The following is a 27810-nucleotide window of genomic DNA, read 5'->3' on the forward strand; positions in this document are numbered from 1 at the left end:
TGGGTAACTTGTTTTAACACAACGCTGGCTTGGTTTATTGCCGTTTGCTGTCAGTTAAGCTCCATTCATTTTACACAAATTACTTCCAGTTTCCACACTCTCAACAAATGGGAGTGTGTAACTAAATCTCATAGTGTGTAACTGAATCAATTAAAAATCTTTAATCAGAATTATTTGCCATATTGTGCACACTGCACAGAAAGCATGTGTTGGTATGTATGACTGATTGCAGTTTCTAGGATGTGAATATGGGACATTCATTTTTTAGGGCATACATAGCTATTTCTGGCATAACGTGGCTTTATGAGGGTAAATCATCCTTCAAAAGACCTAAAGGTCTAATTAAGAATAATAAGAGATTAATTAAGAACAATTAGCAGCTCATTACAATACTGAGCTCATTACTATGGTTGGAACACAAACCAGCACGAGGTGGGTTCCCAGGACCGGGTCTGAGAAACACTGCAGAGACTCGAGCAGATGTCCAACGGACACGTGCACAGACAGACACCAACACGCGCTGAAGCTCTTTTGGCTGCAGAAATGTAAAAATAAAAACATGGGTGCCCTCCCTGTGACTGATTTTGAGCAGATGCCCTCTGTGCAAGCACAGACTTGATGGCCAGTCTTACCTGGTTGGGTGGCTTTCATATTTAAACCCAGCACTAAGGCAATTCAACTAATTAACTAATCACGATCTTCAGTCATGACCTTGATAAGCAAGGTGTTTTGGGCTGGGCTAAAACACAAACCTGAACCCACACCGGCCCCCTTCCGATAAGATTGGACACCCCTGCTCTGGGCCAAGACTGGAATTCAATTAAATTAAAAGATCTCTGTTGAATGAATAATGAACCAGGCACTTTCATGGAAATAAAATAAAATATCTTAACAGAATATGTTTATTGCTAATTTACAACCCTCTCAGAAGCTTTGAACACCAACTCCAATGGTACACAAACATTAACATTTATATGATTAAAAAAAAACAGCTTAACCTGTTTAATGGATTTAAACAAAATATCAGGTTACTTGTCCATGATTTACTCCAGGACTTACTTTGTTTCTGCTCCCTCTGCTGGTATAAGGTGGTAATGACACAGGTTTGCTGGTGCCTATCTTAATTCTAAACAAGACCAGGTCAAAACCTAGTATATGGCTGGACCTAACACACTTCATCCGGCCGACCAATGGTGTAACTTCATCACTCAGTCAGATCACTCAATTACTCAGTCACAGACATTCGCATTTGTAGGGCTGGCCCCACTTGCGGTCCAGCCAAAAATAATGGCCTTTTACTGTATACGTCCTCTAGTCAGAAATGTATAGAAGTAATCTTAAAAAGAGGATTTCTCTCTTTCTAATCTAATTCTCATATAGCCTTCTATGGGAAATGCTGTGAATGTGTCCAGGAACATAGCCATTTCTGTTTATAACAAAAACACTACTGTGAAAAACTTGTTGAAATCCTTCATGGTGAAACTTTTATTTGTTTTCTTCAGACTGACACTGCAAACGTTCAGGTCACACAGTTCAAAGGAAGACAACCTTGGACTCATTCCATGTGGAAACTTTATGAAATGCAACCAAGATTAATAGCATGAGGCTGCAGGGTTCAGGGGTCCTGGCACTCACAGGAACACACACAGAGGTCCTGGCACTCACAGGAACACACACAGAGGCCCTGGCACTCACAGGAACACACACAGAGGTCCTGGCATTCACAGGAACACACACAGGGGCCCTGGCACTCACAGGAACACACACAGGGGCCCTGGCACTCACAGGAACACACACAGGGGCCCTGACATTCACAGGAACACACACAGAGGTCCTGGCATTCACAGGAACACACACAGGGGCCCTGGCACTCACAGGAACACACACAGGGGCCCTGACATTCACAGAAACACACACAGAGGCCCTGGCATTCACAGGAACACACACAGGGGCCCTGGCATTCACAGGAACACACACAGGGGCCCTGGCACTCACAGGAACACACACAGGGGCCCTGACGCTCACAGGAACACACACAGGGGCCCTGGCGCTCACAGGAACACACACAGGGGCCCTGGCATTCACAGGAACACACACAGAGGGTCCTGCACATGCTCCAGTCCTGTGGGTCTGTAATCACAGGCCAGACTGCTTCTGCTTTACATTTCTTCAAATTCACACTCTGGATTACAGTGGACGTCCTACGGTTATTATTATAATTTTTTTTTTTTCATATTGTTTTCTGCAGGAAGAGGCCCCAGACAGACAGACAGACAGACATGCTTGACTATGCTTTGGAGCTGAGAATGCAGAAGATGGGCGATTAGATCCATATAAGCCCACTGGAAAACACACATCATGCAGCCCGCTTTCTCTGTGCAGGACCTCCCAGCTGGAGACAAACTCTACAGTCACCGCTGCTCAGAGACATAAAACGGAGAAAATGGCAAAGAGCTCAGATCTGTCTCATGAAGGTTACAGATACAGTATAAACAGAAGGTATTCTGGGATAGCCTGACAAAATGGCAGATGGAGTGTCTGTCTTAACACCTACAGGACTGTGTCAGCATGTATTGGACACAAGATCAGTATGTTGGTGGTTAATAAAGATGGTGGCATCAATGCTGTGAGGTCAAAGACAGTCACTCCCACAGTCACAGACCTGCACATGCATGGAAGCTATGCACAGACGTGCAGCTCCTGCAGAAGCTTAGCTTGCATAATTGCAGTGAGCACTGCAGCTGGAAATCTGTCCCAGAAACGGTGACAGGTTAGATCTGGCTGCACAAGTCTTCACAAAAAACATGCTTTTAACTGCCACTGTTTAATTTATTTTGCTTTTTAAAATTGGGGATAAAAAAATATTTGCAAAAATAAAACACTGAAAGGTTGCAGTCCAAACGAAGTGTGATAAAAACAGATTACATCAGGAACGATCATTAATAGACTGAAAGAAGAAAACTAAACATTAAAATAAAGAATTCCCACCAAACTGTTTAATAAAACATAAGGTTTGAAACATTCAGTCTGCCTGCAGTCAGCCAGTTCACAGGGACGAAAGCCTGAAACCTCAATGCGCTTTAGTCCTCTGTCCTTTCCTGGGAGCACACACTGCTGAACCTGCTTACTTCACACCCTCCCTTCCTCATCTCTGTCCTCTTCTCCCTGGTTCCTTTTCCAGCTCTCTCTCCACCGCGGAGGCAGGCTCTGGCTGGTAGGAGGCGGGGCGAAAGCAGGGGGCGTGGCTTGGAGGCGAGGCTCAGACGGTGTGTGACTGTGGGCCAGGGGGCTGGCTGACGGAGTAGAGCTGCTCCTCAGAGCGGCTGTGGGTGGACAGGATGCTGTTCAGGCTGCAGTGCAATCCCTCTCCTGCCTCCATCTCTACCTGCTGCAGGTGTGTCTCCATCTCCACCTGCTGCAGGTGTGTCTCCATCTCTACCTGCTGTAGGTGTGTCTCCATCTCTATCTGCTGCAGGTGTGTCTCCATCTCTACCTGCTGTAGGTGTGTCTCCATGTCTATCTGCTGCAGGTGTGTCTCCATCTCTATCTGCTGCAGGTGTCTCTCCATCTCTACCTGCTGCAGGTGTGTCTCCATCTCTACCTGCTGCAGGTGTGTCTCCATCTCTACCTGCTGCAGGTGTGTCTCAATCTCCACCTGCACTTTGATGCTGGCACCCTCCCTGCAGTAACACACAGGAACACCACTACATCCTGGGCGTTTCTGCAGCAAATCTACTAACTCCCATTAGATACAGTAATTCCCTGCAATCTGTAAATAAACGCTGAAAACACATCATGAGGACATCACTGAGCCTAACCATAACCTCTGCTCATTAAGGGAAAGCAATTACATATACTGTATATATATGACCAAAAGTATCTGGACACCCCTTGGTCTGGGGCTGTTTTTCATGGTTTGGGGCTCGGCCAAGAAATTCCAGAAACTGACCAGCTCATGCCTAGTGAGGATTAAGCTCATAGGGGAACATGAGAAGGGCCTTATGGTAGGCATGTGTTACCGGCCACCAGCTTCAGACAGTTGTGTGAATACAATGCTCTTTGGAAACATAAAACAAGCTTGTCAGGAAGGTGGGAATATTACTATCATAGATAAAAGCTATGAGGAAAGACTTAAGATGCTTAATCTCTTCAAGCTTAGTGAAAAGAGATTTAGGGGGGATTTATTTGAGGCTTTTAAATTCATAAAGGGGATTAACAGAGTGAAATACAAGAGATTCTTCAGGTTGAGTTCTGTTAGAATGAGGGGGCATTAAAAAAAAAAGTAAATTCCATTCAGACATTAGGAAGAATGTTTTCATGCAGAAAGTGGTCAATGTGTGGAACAGCCTGCCAGGTCATACAGTAGAGGCAGAAACGCTGCAGATTTTCAAGACCAGGCTTGATAAGGTGTTAGATACTATCTAGTCTGTAGGTAATCAGAGAACTACGTACAATTTAGTTAGGAAAATGGCAAGCATTGTTCTCTTCTAATGCTATTCTTGTTATGTCATGTTATGTTACGTTGTTGAAATGATTTTGTCGAGGACGGTGTGGAAGAACTTGACTGCCCTGCACAGAGTCCTGATCTCAACCCCATCCAACAACTTAGGGATCAACAAAGCCTACCCAGAAGCGTGGCGGTTGTTATAGCAGCAAAGGGCAGACTAACTGATGCCCACAGATTTGGATAAGATATTGGCTGTCAGGGGGGTCCACATACTTTTGGCCATGTAGTATATATACAGAAGGGTGACAAATTAAAGGAAAAACCTGAATAAATGAGTGGAGAAACATAACAAATGCAGATGGTTCCATACAGGTGCACCGCATGATACAATTGAGCAATTAACATCCTATCATGCTCTGTGGCATTCTGAGTAGGCCCAGTTGACCTCGATTTTGGATCAAGATGACAAGAGTAATCTAAGTGACTTTGAAAGAGGGTTCATTATTGGGGCACGGATAGCAGGAGCTTCAGTCACAAAGACTGCTCAACTGGCAGTGTAAATAGGGCTGGAAATTGTGGTTGAAAGAGCACATTCGATGACCATGATACTTGTGCATTAGTGTAATACATAGGAAAAACAGAATAGCAACTCTTCCTCTGGTAAGTGAGAATGTCAATGCATGATGTGATCAGACTGTGTCAGTAAGAACAGTCAGTCGACAACTACAAGAGAGGGATATGCAGATATGTAGGGTGGCAATGCATAAACCCCTCATTACAAAGATGAACACACATTTTAGTGGTGCAAAAACCATAGAGTAGATGGGTGGCAGTGCAGAACAATGGGTAAGGAGTCGGTCTTGTAACCTAAAGGTCACAGGTTCGATTCCCTGGTAGGACACTGCCGTTGTACCCTTGAGCCTTAACCCGCATTGCTTCAGTATATATCCAGCTGTATTTGTGGCATGCACCAAGAGAACGGTACAGGTCTGAATGTTTGACCCCTACAGTGAGAGGCTCCTGTGGCTGTTATGCTGTTGGGGACATTCTCAAACACCAACACCAAATGAGGGAATGTGGGAATGTGTTCCATCCCTCCAGTAGAGTTCCAGAGACTTGAATAATCTATGCCAAGGCACATTGAAGCTGACATCTGGCAGCTCTTGAAGCCCTAACAGCTTACTAAGAGACTTTTTGTTGGTTTTTCCTTTAATGTGTCACCTCTGTATATACATATATACAATCCTGTTCTACAGCCTACACAGGAAGTGACCATCTCTTCAAAGGAAAAAGAAGACAGGAAGTGGCAAGACTCACGGCAAGGAGGTGTCGAGCGTGGAGTCCAGCCACTCGTCCCGCCCAGCACAGCCAGGAGGGACAGGGGGGCTGGTGCTGGTGCTGGGCAGCACACTGACTTCCTGTGCGCTAGCTTCCTGTGTGCTAGCTTTCTGTAAGCTAGCTTCCTGGGCATTGGCTTCACTGAACACCAGGCTGGACTGGCCCATCCAGTGGTCACTGACTACATGAGAGAATTGAAGATCTTCAAGAGAAGTTGAAATCAGATGAGGTCACCCAAGAAAAAAGCCTGCCAGGTCACATGACACTCACATGTCCACAGATAGATGTGGGCACTAATGCACAGAAGTTTCCTGAGAAAAAAACATTCTTGGTTTTATGTCACTTCTGTTAATTCACCTTCACTACATTCTAACTGCCAAGCTACTGATAGACAGTTGAGTCTGACAAGACCATAGTGGAGTTGTTGTCCTAAAGGTTCAACAGGAACTTTAACTGCATCCTCGCCCGGCTGGCAGACATTACTAGCAGACAGCAGAGCAGGTAGAGCAGCCTGGCCTAACCTGAACTACTGCTGTAAGGCCCAGTCATGCTTCCCCATTCATCAGGGGTTTACACTGCACAGTGCAGATGGGCGTGGCCTGTCAAGGGCATGATTCAGCACTTACAATTGGCCAGGTCTTCTAGTCGGATTTTTCTGGGTTCCGGTTGCTCCTTCGGGGTCCTACACCAACCATTTCGACAGAGCGACATGGGGACCACGCCATACACATAGGTCATCATCAGGGGCACGCCTACTCCTGCAAAAAAGACAATGATTAACTGCCAGTCAAAAGGGACCAAATCTGCCTATAAAGGTGAGAAGGATGCAACCATCAAGAATAAAGAAACATGCACCCTGATACAGCACGTAGAGCACTGCAGCACCCTGATACAGCACACAGAACACTGCAGCACCCTGATACAGCACACAGAACACTGCAGCACCCTGATACAGCACACAGAACACTGCAGCACCCTGATACAGCACACAGAACACTGCAGCACCCTGATACAGCACACAGAACACTGCAGCACCCTGACATAATTATGCATTGCTACAAGCTACAGAACTGCTATCACAGAGCTGCAAGCCCAGTGCATCCTTAACACAGCAGGTGCAGGTGGGGGCCATATCGGGCATAGTGCAGGTGGCGGCCATATCGGGCATAGTGCAGGTGGGGGCCATATCGGGCACAGTGCAGGTGGGGGCCATATCGGGCACAGGGGCACAGTGCAGGTGGGGGCCATATCGGGCACAGTGCAGGTGGGGGCCATATCGGGCACAGTGCAGGTGGGGGCCATATCGGGCACAGTGCAGGTGGGGGCCATATCGGGCACAGTGCAGGTGGGGGCCATATCGGGCACAGTGCAGGTGGGGGCCATATCGGGCATAGTGCAGGTGGGGGCCATATCGGGCACAGTGCAGGTGGGGGCCATATCGGGCATAGTGCAGGTGGGGGCCATATCGGGCACAGTGCAGGTGGGGGCCATATCGGGCACAGTGCAGGTGGGGGCCATATCGGGCACAGTGCAGGTGGGGGCCATATCGGGCACAGTGCAGGTGGGGGCCATATCGGGCATAGTGCAGGTGGGGGCCATATCGGGCATAGTGCAGGTGGGGGCCATATCAGGCACAGTAGTCAGTTAAAATATGAGAAATGAAAGAATAAGAACTGGACTCACCGACAGTGACAGCTGCTATAACTGGGGAAACAAACACTGACATCATGACCCCGCTGGCCACGGTCAGGTAGTGTTTACTTCCTGAGATGTTGTTTTTCTTGCATCGACTGTGTACCTAGGACAGGTGAGGAAAAACAGCCATTTTACCTTTGTGACATCGCATCCATACACATGACATCATATCCATACATATTTAAAATTGTAGTTAATACATATAGGGCATTGAACGGTCAGACACCGCCCTACATAAGCAAGCTTATTAGCCCTTATGCCACCAATAGGGCCCTCTGGCAATCCCCTAATCTAGATTAAAAACAACAGGAGACCAGGCTTTTACCACAGTGGCTCCCAAACTGTGGAACAGTCTCCCTTTAGAGCTGCAGTTTTAGACTCATCTGTACAGTCTGGCTTTCAGTTAAAGTTCCTGCTTGATCTCTGTGGCATGGCTCTGTTTTATTTACAATATCTGTTTTATTTATTTTAATTTTTTTTTAATTTTTTATATTTTATATTTATCTATTTTCTTATTTATTAATACTGTATTTTTGTCTCTGTGAAGCACTTTGTGAACATGTTCTTGAAAGGTGTTACATAAAGTTAATTTACTTACTAAAGTTTACTTACATGACATTACATCCACACACATGGCATTACATCCATGGGGGGTTTGTGGGGCCGGGGGGGGGGGGGGGTCGGCTTTTAATAGAGTTCTCCTTACCACTTCCCCTCCTGCTCATATATAAACTACACATGGGTGTGTTCCAAAGCAGCAAACCACTGGTCCATCCTAAAGATTGACCTTAAAAACAGAACTGCTGGATGCTGGGTGTGGCAGGGCGTGGTCAGGAGTCTGGCTGGGCGTGGCCATACCTTGCGGCCCATGTATATGGGAATCCCAACGATGATGACGGGGATGGCAATGCCAGCGATGAGGGAGATGACCACGGGCGCCCCCAGCAGCATGCCCACCTGCCACAGCACCTTCCGCGACTGAGACCATGGCTTCTTCCCCCAGAACGTGCAGCCTGATGGACTGAGGAACACACACACAGACTGAGGAACACACACACAGGCTGAGGAACACACACACAGACTGAGGACACACACACTGACTGAGGACATACACACACAGACTGAGGAACACACACACAGACTGAGGACACACACACACAGACTGAGGAACACACACACACAGGCTGAGGAACACACACACAGATTGAGGACACACACACAGACTGTGTACCTGAGTGAGCGCATACCTGAGGTAGTGTGTACCTGAGTGAGCGCATACCTGAGGTAGTGCACGTCAGTGATCTCCTGCATGCACAGCCAGCAGAACTGGCAGCCGCAGACACTGCAGTTCATGCGGTTGCAGCTGCCGTCGTTGGTTTTCATGATGTAGGCACTGCACTGTGGACACGCCTTAATCTCCTCCACCTCTGCAGACAAGCAGCAGGGAAAGATCAGCCTGCCCACCTGCACAGCCCTGTACACCTGACCACACCTACACACAGCTACACTCACCTGCATACAGATCAGCCTGCCCACCTGCACAGCCCTGTACACCTGACCACACCTACACACAGCTACACTCACCTGCACACAGATCAGCCTGTCCACCTGCACAGCCCTGTACATCTGACCACACCTACACACAGCTACACTCACCTGCACACAAATCAGCCTGCCCACCTGCACAGCCCTGTACACCTGACCACACCTACACACAGCTACACTCACCTGCACACAGATCAGCCTGCCCACCTGCACAGCCCTGTACACCTGACCACACCTACCCACAGCTACACTCACCTGCACAGCCCTGTACACCTGACCACACCTACACACAGCTACACTCACCTGCATACAGATCAGCCTGCCCACCTGCACAGCCCTGTACACCTGACCACACCTACACACAGCTACACTCACCTGCATACAGATCAGCCTGCCCACCTGCACAGCCCTGTACACCTGACCACACCTACACACAGCTACACTCACCTGCACACAGATCAGCCTGCCCACCTGCACAGCTCTGTACACCTGACCACACCTACACACAGCTACACTCACCTGCACACAGATCAGCCTGCCCACCTGCACAGCCCTGTACACCTGACCACACCTACACTCACCTGCACACAGATCAGCCTGTCCACCTGCACAGCCCTGTACACCTGACCACACCTACACACAGCTACACTCACCTGCACACAGATCAGCCTGTCCACCTGCACAGCTCTGTACATCTGACCACACCTACACACAGCTACACTCACCTGCACACAGATCAGCCTGCCCACCTGCACAGCCCTGTACACCTGACCACACCTACACACAGCTACACTCACCTGCACACAGATCAGCCTGCCCACCTGCACAGCCCTGTACACCTGACCACACCTACACTCACCTGTACACAGATCAGCCTGCCCACCTCTGTACACCTGACCACACCTACACACAGCTACACTCACCTGCACGGCCCTGTACACCTGACCACACCTACACACAGCTACACTCACCTGCACGGCCCTGTACACCTGACCACACCTACACACAGCTACACTCACCTGCACAGCCCTGTACACCTGACCACACCTACACACAGCTACACTCACCTGCACAGCCCTGTACACCTGACCACACCTACACACAGCTACACTCACAGAAACACACCTGTATTCACCTTCACACACCTGTTCACATCTGACCATACCTGCACACATCCCTACATTCATACATATACCACAATTCAACTTTACTTAATTTACCTACACACAGGCACACACCGACATACACTGGACTCTGCATAACAGCCTAATATTTAAAGCTACATTTCTTTGACATTTCCTGGCGTCCTGATTATGGCGGTGGGACATTTAGAAGTTTCCAGATTAAAGGGGCGGGGCGTTTAGAGGCTTCCTGATGAAAGGGGCGGGGTATTTAGAGGCTTCCAGATTAAAGGGGTGGAGAGTTTAGAGGCTTCCTGATTAAAGTTGCAGGGCGTTTAGAGGATTCTATATTAAAGGGGCGGAGCGTTTAGAGGCTCCCTGATTAAAGAGGCGGGGTGTTTAGAGGATTCTATATTAAAGGGACGGGGTGTTTAGAGGATTCCTGATTAAAGGGGTGGGGCGTTTAGAGGATTCTATATTAAAGGGGCGGGGCGTTTAGAGGCTCCCTGATTAAAGGGGCAAGGTGTTTAGAGGATTCTATATTAAAGGGGCGGGGCATTTAGAGGCCTCCTGATTAAAGGGGTGGGGTGTTTAGAGGATTCCTGATTAAAGGGGCGGGGCGTTTAGAGGCTTCCTGATGAAAGGGGCAGGGCGTTTAGAGGCTTCCTGATTAAAGGGGCGGGGCGTTTAGAGGATTCTATATTAAAGGGGCGGAGCGTTTAGAGGCTTCCTGATTAAAGGGGCGGGGCGTTTAGAGGCTTCCTGATGAAAGGGGCAGGGCGTTTAGAGGCTTCCTGATTAAAGGGGCAGGGCGTTTAGAGGCTTCCTGATTAAAGGGGCGGGGCATACCACTGCCAGGCTCCTCATTGAAGACGAAGAGCGAGGAGGCGTCGTTGTTGGAGGAGGTGTGGCGTGAGCGCTGGCGCCGGGCCTGATCGCAGGTCTGGTCTGGGTGCCACAGCTGCCGGCAGTGATAGCAGAACTCTGTGCCACAGCCGTCCCTGCCACAGCACAGCTTAGGGCACTCTGCACAGCCATAGGCAATCACAGCGTAGCTGCAACACAGAGATTACATTTACCCCTACAGTATAGCAACAATACAGAGATTACATTTACCCCTACAGTATAGCAACAACACAGAGATTACATTTACCCCCACAGCACAGCTACAACATAAAGATTACATTTACCCCCACATCACAGCTACAACACAGAGATTACATTTACTCCCACAGCACAGCTACAACATAAAGATTACATTTACCCCCACATCACAGCTACAACACAGAGATTACATTTACTCCCACAGAACAGCTACAACACAGAGATTACATTGACCCCTACAGCACGTGTATGTGTGTGTGTGTGTGAGTGTGAGTGTGTCTGTGAGTGAGTGTGTGTGTGTGTGTGTGTGTGTGAGTGTGTGTGTGTGTGTGTGTGTGTGTGTGTACCTGCAGTCGGGGGCAGGGCACCAGCGTGTGTCGGGGTCGGCTGCCAGGACTCGGCGCAGCTGGTATTCCTCAAAGCGCTGGAGCAGGGCGTGGTCGTCCAGGAGGGCGTGGATGTCGGGCGGGGCCAGGGCCTCAGGGCACTGTGGGCAGGCGATGCCCACGCGGCTCTCTGAGATCTGAATGCGCAGGTACTGCCGCAGACAGTCTGCGCAGGCGCGGTGGCGGCAGGACGACAGGCGCGGGAAACTGCCGCAAGGCTGCGTCAGCAGGCACAGAGGGCACTCAAGCCCCGCCCCCGGCCCCGGCCCCGCCCCTGGCCCCGCCCAGCCACCCTCACTCTCCACCCCTTCATCCTCCCCTCCCCTGGCCACTCCTCCTCCTCCTTCTCCTCCTATAATGCTCTGGTTCTGAGACAGATTAAAGCACACTCAGCAACCACTCTTGTCTCCCATTGGCTGCCACAGCCACTCTCATCGGCTTCCATAGTCCCTGTTGCTGCCAACTGGAAATTTAGAGAATTCTACAAATCAAGCAGCTGTAATGTAAATTTACAGATGAGACATTCAGCAGATGCTTTCAGCCAAATTACAGCAAATTACGAAAGTTCATTTCACATGGCAAGCAAATACCACATGAACTACAGATAGATAACTACAGATTGATAAGTTCCGCACCGCCATCACTGAGCAAGACCTGTGAGATGAAAGGACAGAAAGTTTCATCATTTTTTAAATCGAAGCATTGAGCTGTGACCTGTAAAGGTGTGTTTTTCAGCATTTGTAGAAATGAATCGATCTTCCAGACTGATTGAGGCAGGTACTGCCCTAGACTTTCCTTTGACCCCTAATGCCCCTAGGGGGTGGAGTTAATAATAGGATAATAAAGGGGGTGGAGTTAATAAGTGTAATAAAGGGGGAGTGGTTAATAATAGGGTAATAAAGGGGGTGGAGTTAATAAAAGTGTAATAAAGGGGGTGGAGTTAATAAAGGGGGTGGGGTTCATAACAAGGTAATAAAGGGGGTGGGTTAATAATAGGGTAATAAAGGGGGTGTGGTTAATAAAAGTGTAATAAAGGGGGTGGGTTAATAATAGGGTAATAAAGGGGGTGGAGTTAACAGTGTAATATGGTAAATGGACTGCATTTATAATAAAGGGGGTGGAGTTAATAAATGGGGTTGGGTTAATAATAGGGTAATAAAGGGGGTGGGTTAATAAAAGTGTAATAAAGGGGGTGGAGTTAATAAAGGGGGTGTGGTTAATAAAGGGGGTTGGGTTAATAAAGGGGTTAATAAAGGGGGTTGGGTTAATAATAGGGTAATAAAAGAGGTGGGGATAAAAAAGGAGGTGGCTTAAAGGGTAATAAAGGGGTAGAGTCATAGTATCAGCTGACTTTATCTGTCACATTAATCACATTGAGGAGACGCTCCTATCCATCAAACCTCTCAATCTACACAACTCACATTTTTATACACAATCCCTGTGTACAGCTGGACATTTCCTGAAGCAGTTCAGGTTAAGGTCATAACAGCAGAACCCCCCCCTCCCCCCCGAAACTGGATTTACAAGCCCAGTTCCCCAACTGCTACACAGCCATGTCTGGCTCACCACAGCCCGATCACACCCCTCAGGGCCCGGTTTAGGGCACATGGGGACAGGTTTGTGTCCCAGTTCTGGTACCTGCTCTCCATGGTCAGTGGGAGTCAGTGTGATGGTCACCTCATCTTGTGGCTTGGCGGCACCAGCCCGGTCCAGTTTGGGTTGGGATTTGGGCTTGCGTGTAAAGAAGCTGAGCAAGCTGAGGTGTTGGTGCTGTTTGGGCCTCTTCATGGTCTGGATGCACTGGCATGGGGGGCAGGGCTGGGGTACACCTCAGGGATAGGGTTCGCCTCAGGGTTCCAGGTCCAGCACTGATGCACCAACACCATTATCAGCCAGAGAGGCTGGGGCATGGCCCCCTGCCAGAGGACATAGTCGACCTGGACTTCCTGTGTGTCTCTCACTTCCTGTGCGTCTTGGCTCCTGGTAACTTGGAGTGAGCCTCAGTCTCTGTATATTCCAGGATGCCTGTTGCCTGCAATGATAAACCACACAGATCAGTACATTTATCTCTGTCTGATTCCACCCCAAGAACAACCAACTTCAACTGTTGGTCCATCCCAAGGCTGCGTTATGGAAGAGCCAGGGGCTATTCTACACCCTACCGAAGGGCTAGAGATTATTTACACCCTACAGAAGGGCTAGAGATTATTTACACCCAAAAGAAGGGCTAGGGATTATTTACACCCTACAGGACATACACAGTACTACAGAACAGCCAGTGAGTATGGGGAGGAGTCGGTTTGGGGAGCATAATGGTTTTCTCTCTTGCGCTTGCTCACAATCATGTATGTCCACACACAGGAACCCAGCATCTTAGCAGGATAAGACAACCATGGACAATGACATTGGACATTATAATTATTATTTATTTCACTATAAAGGACAGGAAATGTTATTAGTGGTACATATAAAACATTATTGATCAGTCTCACTCTAAAAGTACTTCAAAGCACTGGCAATCTCACATTATATATGACATAGTTGTCACATGATAGTTATATTTCTCAGAGTGGTTCCCCGAGTCATTATCAGCAAACGTTAATGAAATGTCTCCATCAGCAATATGATGTTTTTTAATCACTGACTACAGTTTAAATGTGAAATTCATTGGTCTATTTGAGCAAATGTATATATAAGACCATAATTCTGTCCTACAAGAATGATTTAAATTACTGATTGTCCCAGAATTCCTCAGACAGCACATCAGGTTCACCAAGGAGGGGAACTCCCAGAGTAACCAATGAAAAGCCTGCAGTCTCCTGCATTACTCTGTGTTTTTGCTTGTACTGTTATTGTTCATTTGGTGATGTCATACTGCATATCTACCAAAAGCAGTTTTATCTTTCACACACAATCACAGCTAAGAAACAAAAATCTGTCTTCTACTCATCTAATCATTCTCCTAGTAAAACATTGCACAAGCCCAATCAACAATTACTCTGCTGCCCAAGTCACATAAAGACCTGGAGTAGCAGCCATGAACCAGGAGACAGATCATCATGATCATGTTTACATCACAGGGCAGCAGTGACAAGCACAGCCTGGAAAACTGACTTCTGAAAATCTGTTTTTTATACAAGTGAAAAAAAAAACATTCTCAAAAGCCAGTTGTGATCTCAATGACGCTTGAAACAATAAGTACAGTGACCATCCCCCGCCCCTGGCCCCAGACCTCCCCCCCTCCCCCTCCACTTGTGCATTCATGAAGGACACAACACTGAGTGCCATGTGTGGGGAGAACAGGAGGGGTCAGATGACTGTTGAGCAATGCTGTCATTTAATTCATATTTACATTTATGTTAGCATTTACACATTTGCATACCACTGTATAATAGTATTTTCCCCCGTTCTAAAGGACAGAAAATGTTGCGTACTGCTGTGGAACCAACTGTAATGCAATATAATTTTTAAATTATTTGTCAGTTTTAAAAAACAAATACAATAGCTCTCTAATTTTGTTGTAGGTTACAAAAATGTTAAATGTTTCACAAACATTGTGTTTTGAGTGTTAAAACCACTGATTAAGGCTGCAGTACATTCTGAATCTGACACTGTAATTTCAGGTAAAACATTAACTACTAAATACATATTCAATACAATAAAATTGTTTTTTAAACACACGCACGCACGCGCGCGCGCGCACACACACACACAGTCAACATAATATATTCAACTGAACTGTCACTGTTTTTATTTTATCCATGTGAATGTGAAAAGCTGGTGTTTAATCCAAACAATCAGCCAAGATCAAACTATTAAATCAGAGGGATTCCCACTTTACACAATAAGGCGTGGCAGCCTTCGGGTGTGCAAATGGGTATATGACATACACGAGCCATTCTGAAAGCTAAAATAGTTCGCCATTTCTTTTTATTCACATCTATTTTAGAGGAAGAACGACAGGGTTGCCCGTGGCGGACATGCACTGCTAGTTTGTCTAACTACTTAAAAGCTGTTGCTATGTCCTCAATAAATTGTATTGGGCGGCTCTCAACACTACGTCGGCTTCCATCCTTGGTTTGGACCACACATGAATGCTCAGTAAAACGTCACGATTACGGACATTACCACCCCACTGCAGGCGTTTTGTAAGCGCGTTTAATACCTCACAAGATGGAAATGAAGCTAGATAGCGGAGTAATGCTAACCATGGTGTAATAACACACGTAGCACGGATGCTTCTGCGACAAAGCGCGAGGTTACCAAACGGTTTTCCATTCTGATAATGGAAGAGACCGTTCGGGTCGTATCTCGATTGCAACCCCCTTCAACTACACTGAGCATTATCTACCGAAAACTGACTGCCGGTCATGCGTTTATGTTGCTAGCGTAGCATGCACACATACAGGCCACTTTAAAGGAGAAATACCAGGCATATCAGCGTTCGCGCTGAAGCCTACATCGGTGGATTTGAAACATTAAAACAGCCTTGTTAATATTTAATAAGGGAGCATGGCCCGGGCATCTCGACAGAACACTACAGGGAGTGGCAAGGTTATAATGGATTCGTTTTAACCTAATGTCTGTAGCGTCTTTGAGATAACAAAACGCGCCAGACATTTTTCCAGGTTTCACGGGAATAAATATATTGACATCCATGGCAGATTTCGCCAGTAAGTTTTTCAGAACACGAGAGAAATGATGCCTTACCTCCACCGCAATCCGCGCGATCTTATTGCAGTTCCCGAATGTCACAGGCTCCTCCCATTGAACAGCTGAGAAGCCAAAACAAATCCCCCCTGCTGCAAAAACCCTCCCACTGCTGTAAAGCACCTCCGCAGCCGTCCCATGGCGCGTCCATCCCGTAGCACGTCAACTACTGTCATATCATCGAATATTGCCAGAGCCGCTGCATCAGATGTATGCACGGAGATTCTGTTTAACCTCCAGATTCTAAATCTCCCGATGCAGATTCGTGAGATCGCTGCGGCCTTCAGTAAACTGGACGAAAAAAGATGACCCACAATTAAGTCGCATGTCAAGATGCACTCGCTCTTTAATTTTTTTATTTACTTTATTAATAACCGCAAAGAATAGCCAACACAACTAGACATAATCCATTCTAGGAAGTTCAAATATAAGGGAAAACATATTAGAATCACTTGTCCAGTTTAGGCTCATTTTATTAATGTTCAGCCTACACATTTTGGGAGTGTACCAATTGAATATTATAATGTCGTTCCTAAATTTAAATGAAATTAAATGAAATTTTATTGTATTCCTATGAATACAATAGGCTACCTTAAAATGTCGTACCATTTATCTTCTGAGTAACATTAGCCGTGATAGTCGCATCATAGTCTTTTGGTTTATTCGCTGGATTTAAATTTATTTCATTTAGCTTATTTTTTAAAGAATGGTGAGAGCTGAAAGCCCTACGCTAATTCGCAGATAAATCACTTTCCGGCCAGTCATTGATTCTCAAAAAGTGCAGTAATTTCGTTCAGTGAGCCCAGTTTCGTATCATCATCATCATTATTATTATTATTATTATTATTATTATTATTATTATTATTATTAGAGCACCTTGCAGCCCAAAGTGCATACGGAGAAAGGTAAATAATAAAAACACAATAATAGAAGTAACTTTTATTTGGTGCTAACTCTGGTGTTAAGTCTAGGCAGCCAGTGTAATTCTATTTTCTTTGTTCACCTTAAAACGTGTGCTGCAGCATTCTGATCAAGTTGCAACTTATCGATGTTTTTTTGGGAAGCCTACCAAAGAGAGCATTACAGAAGGCAAGCCTACTCATAATAAAAGCATGCATCAGCCTTGCGTACTTTGTTTATGTTCCAAAGCTGATAAACAGCATCTTTTGTCCCATTCCTAAAATATGAGGCTGAAAGTATAAATCAGCATCTGGAGTAACACGCATGTTCTGTACAGCAGTTTTGATGCTGACGAACAGATAGTTCTTCCTCCCAGGGCTTTTGAGTGCCATCCATAGTTTTATCCAAGTCACGCATCTATCTATATGTGTGACTGAGATAAAATTTACATGGATGTTTTTTGTTTGTTTTTTTACGTTAAAGACGAACCACATAGATTTTGTAGGTTAGGCAAATTTAATTGTTTTCGGGTGGGCATGGGAAAGAACAGTCAAAATTATACTTTTTAAGACCACAAGTACCGTGAGGCTCACCATCGGAAGTGACGGATGGGAAATGTACGAGGAAGCGGAAATTCATTAGTTAAACAGCGGAAGAGAATGTATACAATGGAAATCAATTAAATTTTGAAAAAAGCTCATTAATGGCCTGTCTTCTTTGTTATGCGAAAACCGAGAGGGAAGAGCGAATGTTACTAGCGATTGTCCGCGAGAAAATGGATGTACGGTATATGAAGTAAATCTGTTTAAGTACACCATCTAAAAAGCACGGCTAGCTAGCTATAGCTTCATAGCGTGATACTCAAACATAACAAGCTTATAAGTTATGTTAAAGATAGATATCTAGCTCATTGAGTCTGGCCTGCTCTACTGTTTTACCGTGTCAGCGAAACATGACTGCTGTTATGACTTTCATATGCGATATGGCCCTGATGTCTCAGTTTATATAGCAAACTAGCTGACTTGTGAACTAGCTAAATTAGCTAGTGTCTGTTTTTTCCTGAATGCTTCATAGCTAGCCGGTGGATTGGCTAGTTAGCCATGTGTACAGAAAAAGAAGCAGGGGATGGCTAGCTAGCAAATGAAAACGATGAGTTGATAGTTTTATCCAGTAGTCTCCCGAAGAGCTTGCAAAACCGTAAAGCTCGCTGGAAAATGCCCAGAAGAAAACAGTTGAATCCGCAACCTGTAAAATGTGAGTATTGTCAATCTCGTTAAATTCTGCCATCAGGACCCTGAAGCGTAGCTAGCAAAACTTATTCTTAGCTTCACAACAAAGTAACTCCCATGGGCCATCTGAGGCCTATGCTTAAGACTATGATTAACACCATAGATACGGTATTATATATGACTGCGTAATCTTCAGTTTAATAAGAATGCACAAGATAAAGTACCAGAGGACATTTAAATTCTATTGTCAAAGATCAATACACGTACCGGTTTGCTGGTACGTGTTTCATTTGACAGGCTAAATTCATTTCTTGGCCTGTACTGGCTTGGCGTCAGCGCTAGTGGATAATGTAAACATACGTACCCACATAACTTCTGCGGACCTTTTGTTTCCTTATCAGATTCCCTAAGACGTACACAGATTTCATATTTTATACAATCAATCTTTTCAAAAGCAGTCGCCCTTTCCTGACCCGTTCTGGAGCGGTGGGATTCAGCTCCGCAGGTTTCATAATTTTGCTAAAAACAGCTTAAAATTAGAGTAGCCTACTCTTGGTTAGTTATGCACTGTTGGAGAAATAAATTGGAGCTACACAACTTCACTAACCGTTAGCCATCATATAGTATTCTGACTCTTCTCTGAATTTCAGCCGAGTACGAGAACTGAACTCCTCTGATCAATAGAGTATGGATAAGTGAAAGCAATATGGCAGACATCTCGTATAAACAATCAGAAGCCACTAAAGATGCCCATTACTTTTCTCTCCTCACTTTCTTTCCACTTGTCTCCTACCTGGAAGTATGTGGAGGAGAGGATGGGAGTGGGGGAAAGGAGAGAACGAGCAGGCGTGAAGAAAATTGGGGCAGCTTACCTGCTTCCTTGTCATCAAAGGTGACGGTGACTATTGATGAAATAGCCCTATCAAATGGGTGTGGTGACAGAGGTGTGGAGCCGAAGCCGGTTTGCTTGTCTCAATATGAGGACACTGGAGGGAAGGAGGACACAAAGTTCAGTATCCAGGGCATGGGGGAGAGGAGATGGTAGTAGGCTACATTTTTTTAGTATTGGGATGCTCTCTTGGGGTCACAGAAATGACCTGGGGGGGTGGGGGGGGGGGGTGCAACTTCAGAATATCCTGATGGATGCTGGGGGTGTTGGGGTTATGTAGGTGCTGGATACCATTTCTGTGCCACTTCAGATCCTTTCAGCGCCACCTGCTGGACAGCTTCTATTTATCAATTAATATGGTTTTATAAAACAAAGCCGTTTTAAACACTTGTACATCCCTGCAGATTTACAGATTCTAAGAAATATCTACTTCTAACCAATATTCAGATAAAATTCTTCCTGAATATGAAACCTTTTGGTTGGTAATATGTTTAGGGAGGCTGTGTAGTATAATGGTTGACCTGATAACCAATAGGTTACAGGTTTGATTCCCAAGTAGGACTCTGCTGTTGTACCTTTGAGCAAGGTGCTTAACCTGCATTGCTTCAGTATTTGTCCTGCTGTATAATTGGATGCTATGTATAAAATGCAGATAGCTGTGTAAGTCACTCTAGATACACACATCTATATTTGTAGAGCAGTTTTCAAGCAAAAAAGCACCAAGTGCTTCACAAAACATTAATTTAAAAACACATATATAAGAAAACATAAAAAACATAGCAAGAAATAAATAATCAGTCAATAAGTAACCCAGAAAAGCGTAAACAACATAAAGGGAGAAAAATAAATATACAAATTCTAATTAACTGAAAAATCCACAGTGGGTGCAATGGGGTTTATTTAATCAAATTAATATATATTAATTTCCAGAACTGGCAGAACTGAAACAGAACTGACCCAAATCTTGGTTTACATCCACATCTCTGCTTCAGTCATTTTTATGCATTGAACTTGAAGGGTCATTACAGTTCATCACAGGTCATACTGTCATGAGGTTGAATGCATGCTTCTTATTTGTACATTTAGGTGTTTATTGCTTGGCTCTGGACATATTTCACAGCTTTCTCTGGGAAAAATACAAAATCAGCTCGAGACAATATGCCTGTATGATGTAAAGATTTTATCAGGCTCTTGTTGACATGAACATAATCGTGCATAATGAGTAAACCCGATGATTTTTCAGAGAAGCACAGTTTCTCCATGATTAATACCTAATGCTTTCCTAGCTCTTAGCGGTTTGACGAGTTACGCTCATTAGCACACAAACTTGGAATTTGGAAAGAGATCCCATTCTGAAGATAATAATAAATATAATAAAGTAAGACATTTATACTAGCATGTTTCTCAACAATAATGCAGAATAAAAATAAAACCTCCACATGCTTCTTATCACTAATAATAATAATAATAATAATAAACGGGTTACTCTAGAGAAGTATGAAGTGCAAAGGTGACGGTCAGCAATTTTTCTGTGGCTTATTTCCAGTTTTTACATCCGGTACAGAATTTAAACCTGAAAATAGAGGTTAGCGGTAGAGAAGGAGCTTGTAGTGTACACAGTATATACCCTCCTTGTCTTGTTCAGAAAATAAACCCAATATTGACAATGATGATGGTAATAACAACAATAAAATAAATGTTGATATGTGTGCTTGTGGTGTCTGCTTTGTGATTGCAGTGGATTCTGAAGATGGTTTAGGTTCTGCAGATCCAGCAAGCTTTGTCCTGGAAAGTGACTTCCTGTTGGAGCGACACCTGCAGTTCGATGAGAATGACACTGAGCACCAGATCCTAGAGCCGGAGAGAGGAGAAGGAGGTTAGTGAGCAGAGAGGAGGAGGTTAGTGAGCGGAGAGGAGGAGGAACAATGAGCAGAGAGGAGGAGGTTAGTGAGTGGAGAGGAGGAGGTTAGTGAGCGGAGAGAAGGAGGTCAGTGAGCAGAGAGGAGGAGGTTAGTGAGCGGAAAGGAGGAGGTCAGTGAACAGAGAGGAGGTCAGTGAGAAGGGTTAGGGGGTTATAATTTTAGTCAGACTAGAATGCACTTCAGATTTAGACCAAATACAAATGTAAAATATGGTATGTAAAAGAACTCATATGGTAAAATTTGTAAACAATTTTGTGAATCCCTGAGAACCTTCAGAAAAAACATGATGCTAACCAAAATCATATGAAGGAATCTGTGTGTGTGTGTGTGTTTGTTTGTTTGCTTGTGTGCAGATTATGTCTAAGTGCATGTTACTTTTTTTGAGAGTGTGAGGTTAAGAGATTGTGTGTGAGCTTGTTATGTACTATATGTCTGATTTACATAAGTATGTATGTATGAGTTTGTGTCCATCACACTTTTCCACATATAAGCTCGCCAGCCTATTTTACAAATATGTGTAGCTAGCTGCACCGTTTACTATAAAACTAAGATATTCGCAAGACATTGGCTGAGTTTCATCCGCCCCTCCTCGAGAAAAGGATTTCTGCAGCGGTGTAGCCCCAAATGGGAGGGGTATATCTCCAGAGAGGAGTTCTTTGACTCCTGAATGGGCTGAGTTTAACTGTAAAATGGGAGATGCGAACTGATTAGGAGTTGCTGGTCAGAGGTGAATGCGTCTGTGCTGTTCCCAGGGTCCCGTTGGCCCGTTATGGGACTGCTCTTGTCTCCTAGTAACTGGCTGCTTGCCTGAATTTCCTTCTCTGGACAGTCTGCCTCTTTTCTGTCATGATTTAATTCCATTAATGTGTTTTTTATGCAACTAATGTTTATGTACTCTCATGGATCTTCCACAACAAATACAGCTAGCTAACGTTATTAACTGGAGTGCTTTAAGTATTATAGCATGCTAGCTGTCTATCTAGCTAGCCTTTTATAACATAATGCTTGTTGTATGCTAGGTTGCTGTATAGTCATCTCCCCTGCACACCGTGATTGCTGTTGTTGTATATTCACTTGCAGCTTCAGTGTTGTTTTGTTACTAACATACTCTGAGACTGTGTGTGCAATGTGACATTAGAGGTATAGTACCCCTCTGTATAACCTGTGGTTATTGTTTGTACTCCTGCAGATAATTACTGTGTTCGTTCATGGCTGCCATTTTGGACAGTGGTCAGTTCCACTGTAAGATGAACTACTGTGTTTATAGATGTGGGGAACTAAAGCAGGGCTAGCGCAGAGCTCATCACAGCAAGCTCTGTCACCACTGACAACAAGCCCGAGGAGATGCATGAAATGGTTTCCAGGATACCAGCTGTTACCAGGGATACATTTTACGTTTTAGAGTGTCTGTCCAGAGGCTCCGAAAATAAAAGAGAAAGAGGAGGAAATGTGTCTACAATGCTATCCCTTTTAATGATGATCAGCGATCATAAGACTGAACAAGTGGGTTAAGTGAATGCTCTACTAGTTTGATGATATTCATTTTTTAAAATAATTCTGCTGTTTGTGACAGTTGCAAGAAAATGTACTATTACACTTATTTGGGCCATCGGCAATAAAACAAATGAATGGCACCTGCACAAACACCTGGAGAGGACAGGTAGAGATGGGCAGGGCTGTGACAGGGGTACTTACTGATTTATTTATAACAGGTACATAAATAGGTTTTATTTATTTTAAAGAATTGTAAACCATTTGGCTTTCTTGTGTTTTTCACACAAAGAGGAAGAGAGAGCTCTGAAATGAAGTGTTTTACAGAGCAGCGAGGCACTGAGTCCAAAGACACTGAAGATTAATATTACAGGGAGTGTCCTTGTGGAGACAGCATTACAGATATCATTCAGACCTTTAGACCATACAGAGGGAAACTGTTACAAGCTGAATGGCTTTGTACAGCACAGCATGCCTCCCACTGTAAGGCATGCAGGCCGGCCTTTTCCATCTTTTCATAATTTTATATTTGCCTGAATTTATTTTAAGACATTTGATTGAGCTCTTATTTATTGTCATTATTCTGTGGGTAAATAGGTGCTGATGTATCTGAACTTACGCTTTGCTTCAGTGCTTCTGTGTGTTATTGCAATCTAGTGAAAGAATGACCTCAATGCAGGAAGTAAAAAAAAAATAATAAAAAAAATCATGGCTCCATTATTATAGAAAGGTCATCAAGACTTCCAACATCATCAAGGACACCATTATAGCGAAGCGTTTATCATCATCATCATCATCATCATCATCATCATCATCATCATTTTCCTCAGCATCATTATCATCATCATCATCATCATCATGTTCTGAGCCAGCACAGTCATCATCATCATCATCATCATTATCATTAGGGCTGGTAATCATCCAGGCAGGTTTCAGCAGCTCAATATAAGGCGAGCTGGAGCCAGGCCTTCCTCAGTCTCTCTCCCTGCAGCTGGGAGCAAAGAGGCTTCTGCTGTCCTCCACTCCTCCTCTCCTCTCTTTCCCTCCTGCTCCTCTCCTCCTCTCTTTCCCTCCTTCCCTGTCTGTGTTTCCTTCGCTCACTGTAACATGAGAATAGACTACATCTGCTTCCAGTGTAGCACTTTGTCTCCAGCTCATTTGGTGAGTATATATAAATGATGTATATAAACTTATATATACTTATGATAATTAGAAATGTTTCTGCGCTCTGAAAAGAAGCAGAATTACGTGTGTTAAAGGAAGCTCATTTCTTTTGTGCGTTTCTACAAACTCTGGATGTTGATTAAATGTTTTAAGTTTGCAATTGACAGTGATTCAAACATATTTGTTAATATCATGAAGTATTTAATAATTGTCTGATGAATAGAATTGTGTTGAAATTGTGTCATTCTTAAGTATTGAAATCCAGTGTATCTGTGACTAAGACCATAGATGCTTCCGTGTACAGATGTGCGTGTGTATGTGCGTGTGTGTGTGTGCATGTGCGTGTGTGTATATGGCTGCCTACACTCAATTCAGATCCCTCACACTGGCTCCTTGTACTCTCAGTCAGTCAAGAAGTGTAAAATCCACCTTTATTTAATAAACAGATGAACCCTTGTCTCTTTTCGTCTAGTGATGTGTGTAACTTATGTATTACTAATTCAAGTGGAGTTTGTTTGCCATATGAAATGCACTTTCTGTAAGTTTCCTGGACAAAGGTGTCTGCCAAATTACAAAATTTTATAATGGCTGATATAATTCAATCTTTTTTTTCCTCATCTCTTCTGGAATTTCCTTTGATCATGGCATTGTGTGCTTGTATAATCTTTGTGGTGACTCTTTCACCCTGATGATAAGGTTCAACAGGATTGAGGTTCAGATTCAACCAGCTGTGTTCAATCAGCTGAATCCAATTACATTTGCTTAATGGAGTAACTAAGGGGTCACTTTTTCACATGGGTGATATGGGGGTTTGATAACCTTTTTGTTTAATAAATGAAATAATTTTTTTAATGTGTTTACTCAGTTTCTCTTTGTCTAATATTATATTTTGTCTAAAGCTCTGAAATCATTCAGTGTGACAGGAAATCAGGAAGGGGGTAAATACTTTTCCACAGCATTTGTACACACACATACATACAAACATACATGTATACACGTGTGTTTGTGTTCAGCATGTCGTCTCTTTACATGTATTTACATTTGCTTCTAAATCCTTAAATTTTCTATATATGTCTGAACAAAACTTGGTTAGGAAGAATTGGAAAAAAATTACTTTTCTTTTAAAATAATGATTGCATCTCTTTCTCACTTTCGAATTCACTGACCTGTGATTGGTTCCCTGTTGTTGCAGATGCAGAGCTACTTACTTACTGCAGGGCTGATTGGATGCTTGTGATTGGTTCCTGTTGTAGACACGGCTGAGCTGATTGGTTTGGAGGAGTTCCCCCTGTGCTTCACTCCCCTCAGCATGGAGAGCCAGGCAGACCACGCCCAGGACCCTGAGAGCGAGGCGGAGGAGGGCGGAGCTTGTGCAAGCTGCGGCCAATCACTGAGCCTGGCTGGGCCGTACTGCCCACGCTGTGGAGACCGAGGGAAAGGGCGGGGCTTCCGCTCAGACCCCGCCCCCCATGCCGATGAGGATGAGGATGAGGATGAGGCGCTGCAGGGCGGTGGAGAGGAAGGTGGGGACGGCCCCCCCAAACTGCACACCTGCAAGCTGTGCAGCTTCTCCTCCCGCTACTCCAACCACCTGAAGCGGCACATGAAGACGCACAACGGCGAGAAGCCGTACCGCTGCCCGCTCTGCGCATACGCGTCTGCGCAGCTGGTCAACCTGCAGCGCCACCTGCGCATCCACACCGGCGAGAAACCCTACAGCTGCGCCCACTGCCACTTTGCCTGCAGCTCCCTGGGCAACCTGAAGAGGCACCAGCGCATGCATGCGCAGGAACAGCACAGTCACTGCAGCACCCCGCTGCACAGGCATGTGACAGGACAGGCTGCAGCGGAGGGGACGGATGAGTCTGCTGGAGGTACTGAGAGAGGGAGAGAGGGTGGGGGAGAGAAGGAGAGAGAGAGGGTGAGAGATGGAGAGAGAGAGGGAGGGGGGGAGAGAGTGGGGAGAGAGGCAGGGAGAATAACGTGTGTGTAAATGTGTGCATAAATGAGTGTTTGTAAATGTATGTTTGTGTGTGTGTGTGTGTGTGCGTGTGCGTAAATGTATGTTTGTTTGTGTGTGTGTAAATGCGTATGTGTAAAGGAGTGTGTAAATGTGTGTTTGTATGTAAATGAGTGTTTGTCAATGCGTGGGTGTGTGTATGAGTGTGCGTGTGTGTAAATGCGTATGTGTAAAGGAGTGTGTAAATGTGTGTTTGTATGTAAATGAGTGTTTGTCAATGCGTGGGTGTGTGTAAATGCGTATGTGTAAAGGAGTGTGTTTGTAAATGTGTGTATACTGTATATAAATGTGCTGATCTCAGGTTCTCTTTGAAACAGAGGCTGTGCTGCGCTCTCATCACCATGGCGACCACCTGAACCCAGGGAATGACCCACCACAGGATGCAGGCGGGACTGGAGGTGGGGCTAGGGCAGTGGGTGTGGCCAATGCCCTCCCGGAGCTGCTGTTCCCCTTCACCTGCCGGCTGTGCGGGGTGGTCCTGGACGACGAGGACGGCACGTCTGCGCAGATCTGCAGCAGCTGCACGCTGGACATGCTGACCAAGGCCCCGCCCAGCAGCCCGGGGGAGAGGGGCGAGCGGGTGTTCTCCTGCGCCCTGTGCTCCTTCACCACCCAGTACCCCAACCACCTGGCCCGCCACATGAAGACCCACAGCGGGGAGAAGCCCTACAAGTGCCCCCAGTGCGACTACGCCTCCGCCCACTTCGACAACCTGAAGCGCCACCACCGCGTGCACACGGGCGAGAAGCCCTACAAGTGCCACCTGTGCGACTACGCCTGCGGCAACCTGGCCAACCTCAAACGGCACCAACGGATCCACTCCGGCGCCAAGCCCTTCCAGTGCGCCGTGTGCAGCTACAGCTGCAACCAGAGCATGAACCTGAAGCGGCACATGCTGCGGCACACCGGTGAGAAGCCCTTCTGCTGCCAGGAGTGCCCCTACACCACCGGCCACTGGGACAACTACAAACGGCACCAGAGGAAGCATGGCCACTCCGCACATGGCTGGGTCAAAGTGCAGCTGCCCCACACCGAGGAGGAGGAGGACGAAGAGGAGGAGGAGGAGGAGGAGGAGGATGTGTAGCTGCTTACAAGTGTGTGGGGAAGGGTGTATGTGTGTGTGGAGGGGGAGTAAGTGTGTGTGTGTGTGTGTGTGGGGGGGGGGGGGGGTGAAGGGGTGTGTGTGTGTGTGTGTGTGGGGGGGGGGGGGGTGTTCATGCACAGATATGGGAGGGCCTTACGGAGGTGTTTTAACTCGGTTGATGTGACGTAAATGTTTAAGCTACCAGCGTTTTCTTGGTGTTGTGTGTTTTTAATGTGTTGGTCTGTATAAAATATGCACACGTTTCACAGAGGATTCTCTGGTCTGTCCTGTTGCCTTTTGAGGGGGGAGGGTAAGGGTTAGGTCTCCACTGTTACCCAAGTTACAGTTTCCTGCTGGCTCTGCAGCTGTACACTGTTCTCTGCAGACCAGCAGAGGGCGCTGGTGCAGCAGTGTGGACTGGCATTCTGGGGTCCTGTAGCTTCTGACTACTGTGTACTAGTAAATGTGAACATTAGGCCATTGTTTAGTTTTCTTTTTAAAAGAAAAACAGTGACATTGGAAGCATGAAGTATCAAAAAAATAAAGCATTTATATTTTTAAAACATCGTAATTTCCTCATTAGAAATGCATATTTTTAATATATTGCTTTTTGTCTGTTTTTTATGAAATGTGAAATGTAAGTGTTGTCAGTTTGAGGGAAAGCAGAAGGGTTAAGGTTACCCTAACCCATAACTACATGGAATATTGTGTGTGAATTTGATTATGTATAGTCATAATTTCAGCTTGTGGAGAAAGAAGTGAATG

The 27810-nt window shown here is 45.5% G+C and overlaps 2 protein-coding genes and 1 long non-coding RNA gene across 10 annotated transcripts; 1 reads left to right on the top strand and 2 right to left on the bottom strand.

Moving 5' to 3' along the window:
* Positions 1-2187: 2187 nt before the first annotated feature.
* Positions 2188-19100, bottom strand: si:ch211-278j3.3 (E3 ubiquitin-protein ligase RNF19A). Of its 4 annotated transcripts, none has more exons than XM_035422318.1 (10): positions 18840-19100; positions 13275-13668; positions 11598-12004; positions 10996-11201; positions 8760-8907; positions 8339-8501; positions 7469-7583; positions 6412-6543; positions 5765-5987; positions 2188-3680 (listed from the first exon to the last, which is right to left on the bottom strand). In XM_035422318.1, exons 2-10 carry the CDS (start codon positions 13422-13424, stop codon positions 3260-3262), a joined length of 1965 nt encoding a protein of 654 aa, XP_035278209.1. In that variant the 5' UTR covers positions 13425-13668; positions 18840-19100; the 3' UTR covers positions 2188-3259. The 4 variants fall into 4 exon arrangements, with proteins under 4 accessions (XP_035278209.1, XP_035278212.1, XP_035278210.1 ...); XM_035422321.1 differs by lacking the exon at positions 18840-19100 and adding an exon at positions 16347-16571 and having other exon boundaries at positions 5765-5966; XM_035422319.1 differs by lacking the exon at positions 18840-19100 and adding an exon at positions 16347-16569 and having other exon boundaries at positions 13275-13661.
* Positions 9124-10989, bottom strand: LOC118229864. 4 transcript variants are annotated; one of them, XR_004765760.1, is made up of 3 exons: positions 9731-9948; positions 9233-9596; positions 9124-9136 (listed from the first exon to the last, which is right to left on the bottom strand). It is a non-coding gene; the product is annotated as an uncharacterized LOC118229864 (long non-coding RNA). The 4 variants fall into 4 exon arrangements; XR_004765759.1 differs by lacking the exon at positions 9124-9136 and adding an exon at positions 10093-10989 and having other exon boundaries at positions 9154-9596; positions 9731-9908; XR_004765758.1 differs by lacking the exon at positions 9124-9136 and adding an exon at positions 10073-10989 and having other exon boundaries at positions 9154-9596; positions 9731-9874.
* On the top strand, positions 17863-27098 carry znf513a (zinc finger protein 513a). Of its 2 annotated transcripts, XM_035422322.1 has the most exons (4): positions 17863-18500; positions 21103-21240; positions 25195-25815; positions 26279-27097. In XM_035422322.1, the coding sequence occupies exons 1-4, from the start codon at positions 18461-18463 to the stop codon at positions 27043-27045; spliced, it is 1566 nt and encodes a 521-aa protein (XP_035278213.1). In that variant the 5' UTR covers positions 17863-18460; the 3' UTR covers positions 27046-27097. The 2 variants fall into 2 exon arrangements, with proteins under 2 accessions (XP_035278213.1, XP_035278214.1); XM_035422323.1 differs by lacking the exons at positions 17863-18500; positions 21103-21240 and adding an exon at positions 21297-23938 and having other exon boundaries at positions 25134-25815; positions 26279-27098.
* Positions 27099-27810: the final 712 nt, after the last annotated feature.

The sequence above is a fragment of the Anguilla anguilla genome, chromosome 6 (assembly GCF_013347855.1).
Source record: "Anguilla anguilla isolate fAngAng1 chromosome 6, fAngAng1.pri, whole genome shotgun sequence".
NCBI classification, from domain to species: domain Eukaryota; kingdom Metazoa; phylum Chordata; class Actinopteri; order Anguilliformes; family Anguillidae; genus Anguilla; species Anguilla anguilla.

What these genes read in the sequence shown, in the direction of transcription:
- si:ch211-278j3.3 (XM_035422318.1), bottom strand. Translation starts at nt 13,424, where the DNA reads ATGAAGAGGCCCAAACAGCACCAACACCTCAGCTTGCTCAGCTTCTTT. An exon ending in ACTAGAAGACCTGGCCAATT is followed by an intron (nt 5,988 to 6,411) that starts GTAAGTGCTGAA and finishes CTTCTCTTGAAG; the next exon opens with ATCTTCAATTCTCTCATGTA. An exon ending in ACGCTCGACACCTCCTTGCC is followed by an intron (nt 3,681 to 5,764) that starts GTGAGTCTTGCC and finishes GTGTTACTGCAG; the next exon opens with GGAGGGTGCCAGCATCAAAG.
- znf513a (XM_035422322.1), top strand. Translation starts at nt 18,461, where the DNA reads ATGCCCAGAAGAAAACAGTTGAATCCGCAACCTGTAAAAT. An exon ending in GAATCCGCAACCTGTAAAAT is followed by an intron (nt 18,501 to 21,102) that starts GTGAGTATTGTC and finishes TTGTGATTGCAG; the next exon opens with TGGATTCTGAAGATGGTTTA. An exon ending in GCCGGAGAGAGGAGAAGGAG is followed by an intron (nt 21,241 to 25,194) that starts GTTAGTGAGCAG and finishes TTCCTGTTGTAG; the next exon opens with ACACGGCTGAGCTGATTGGT.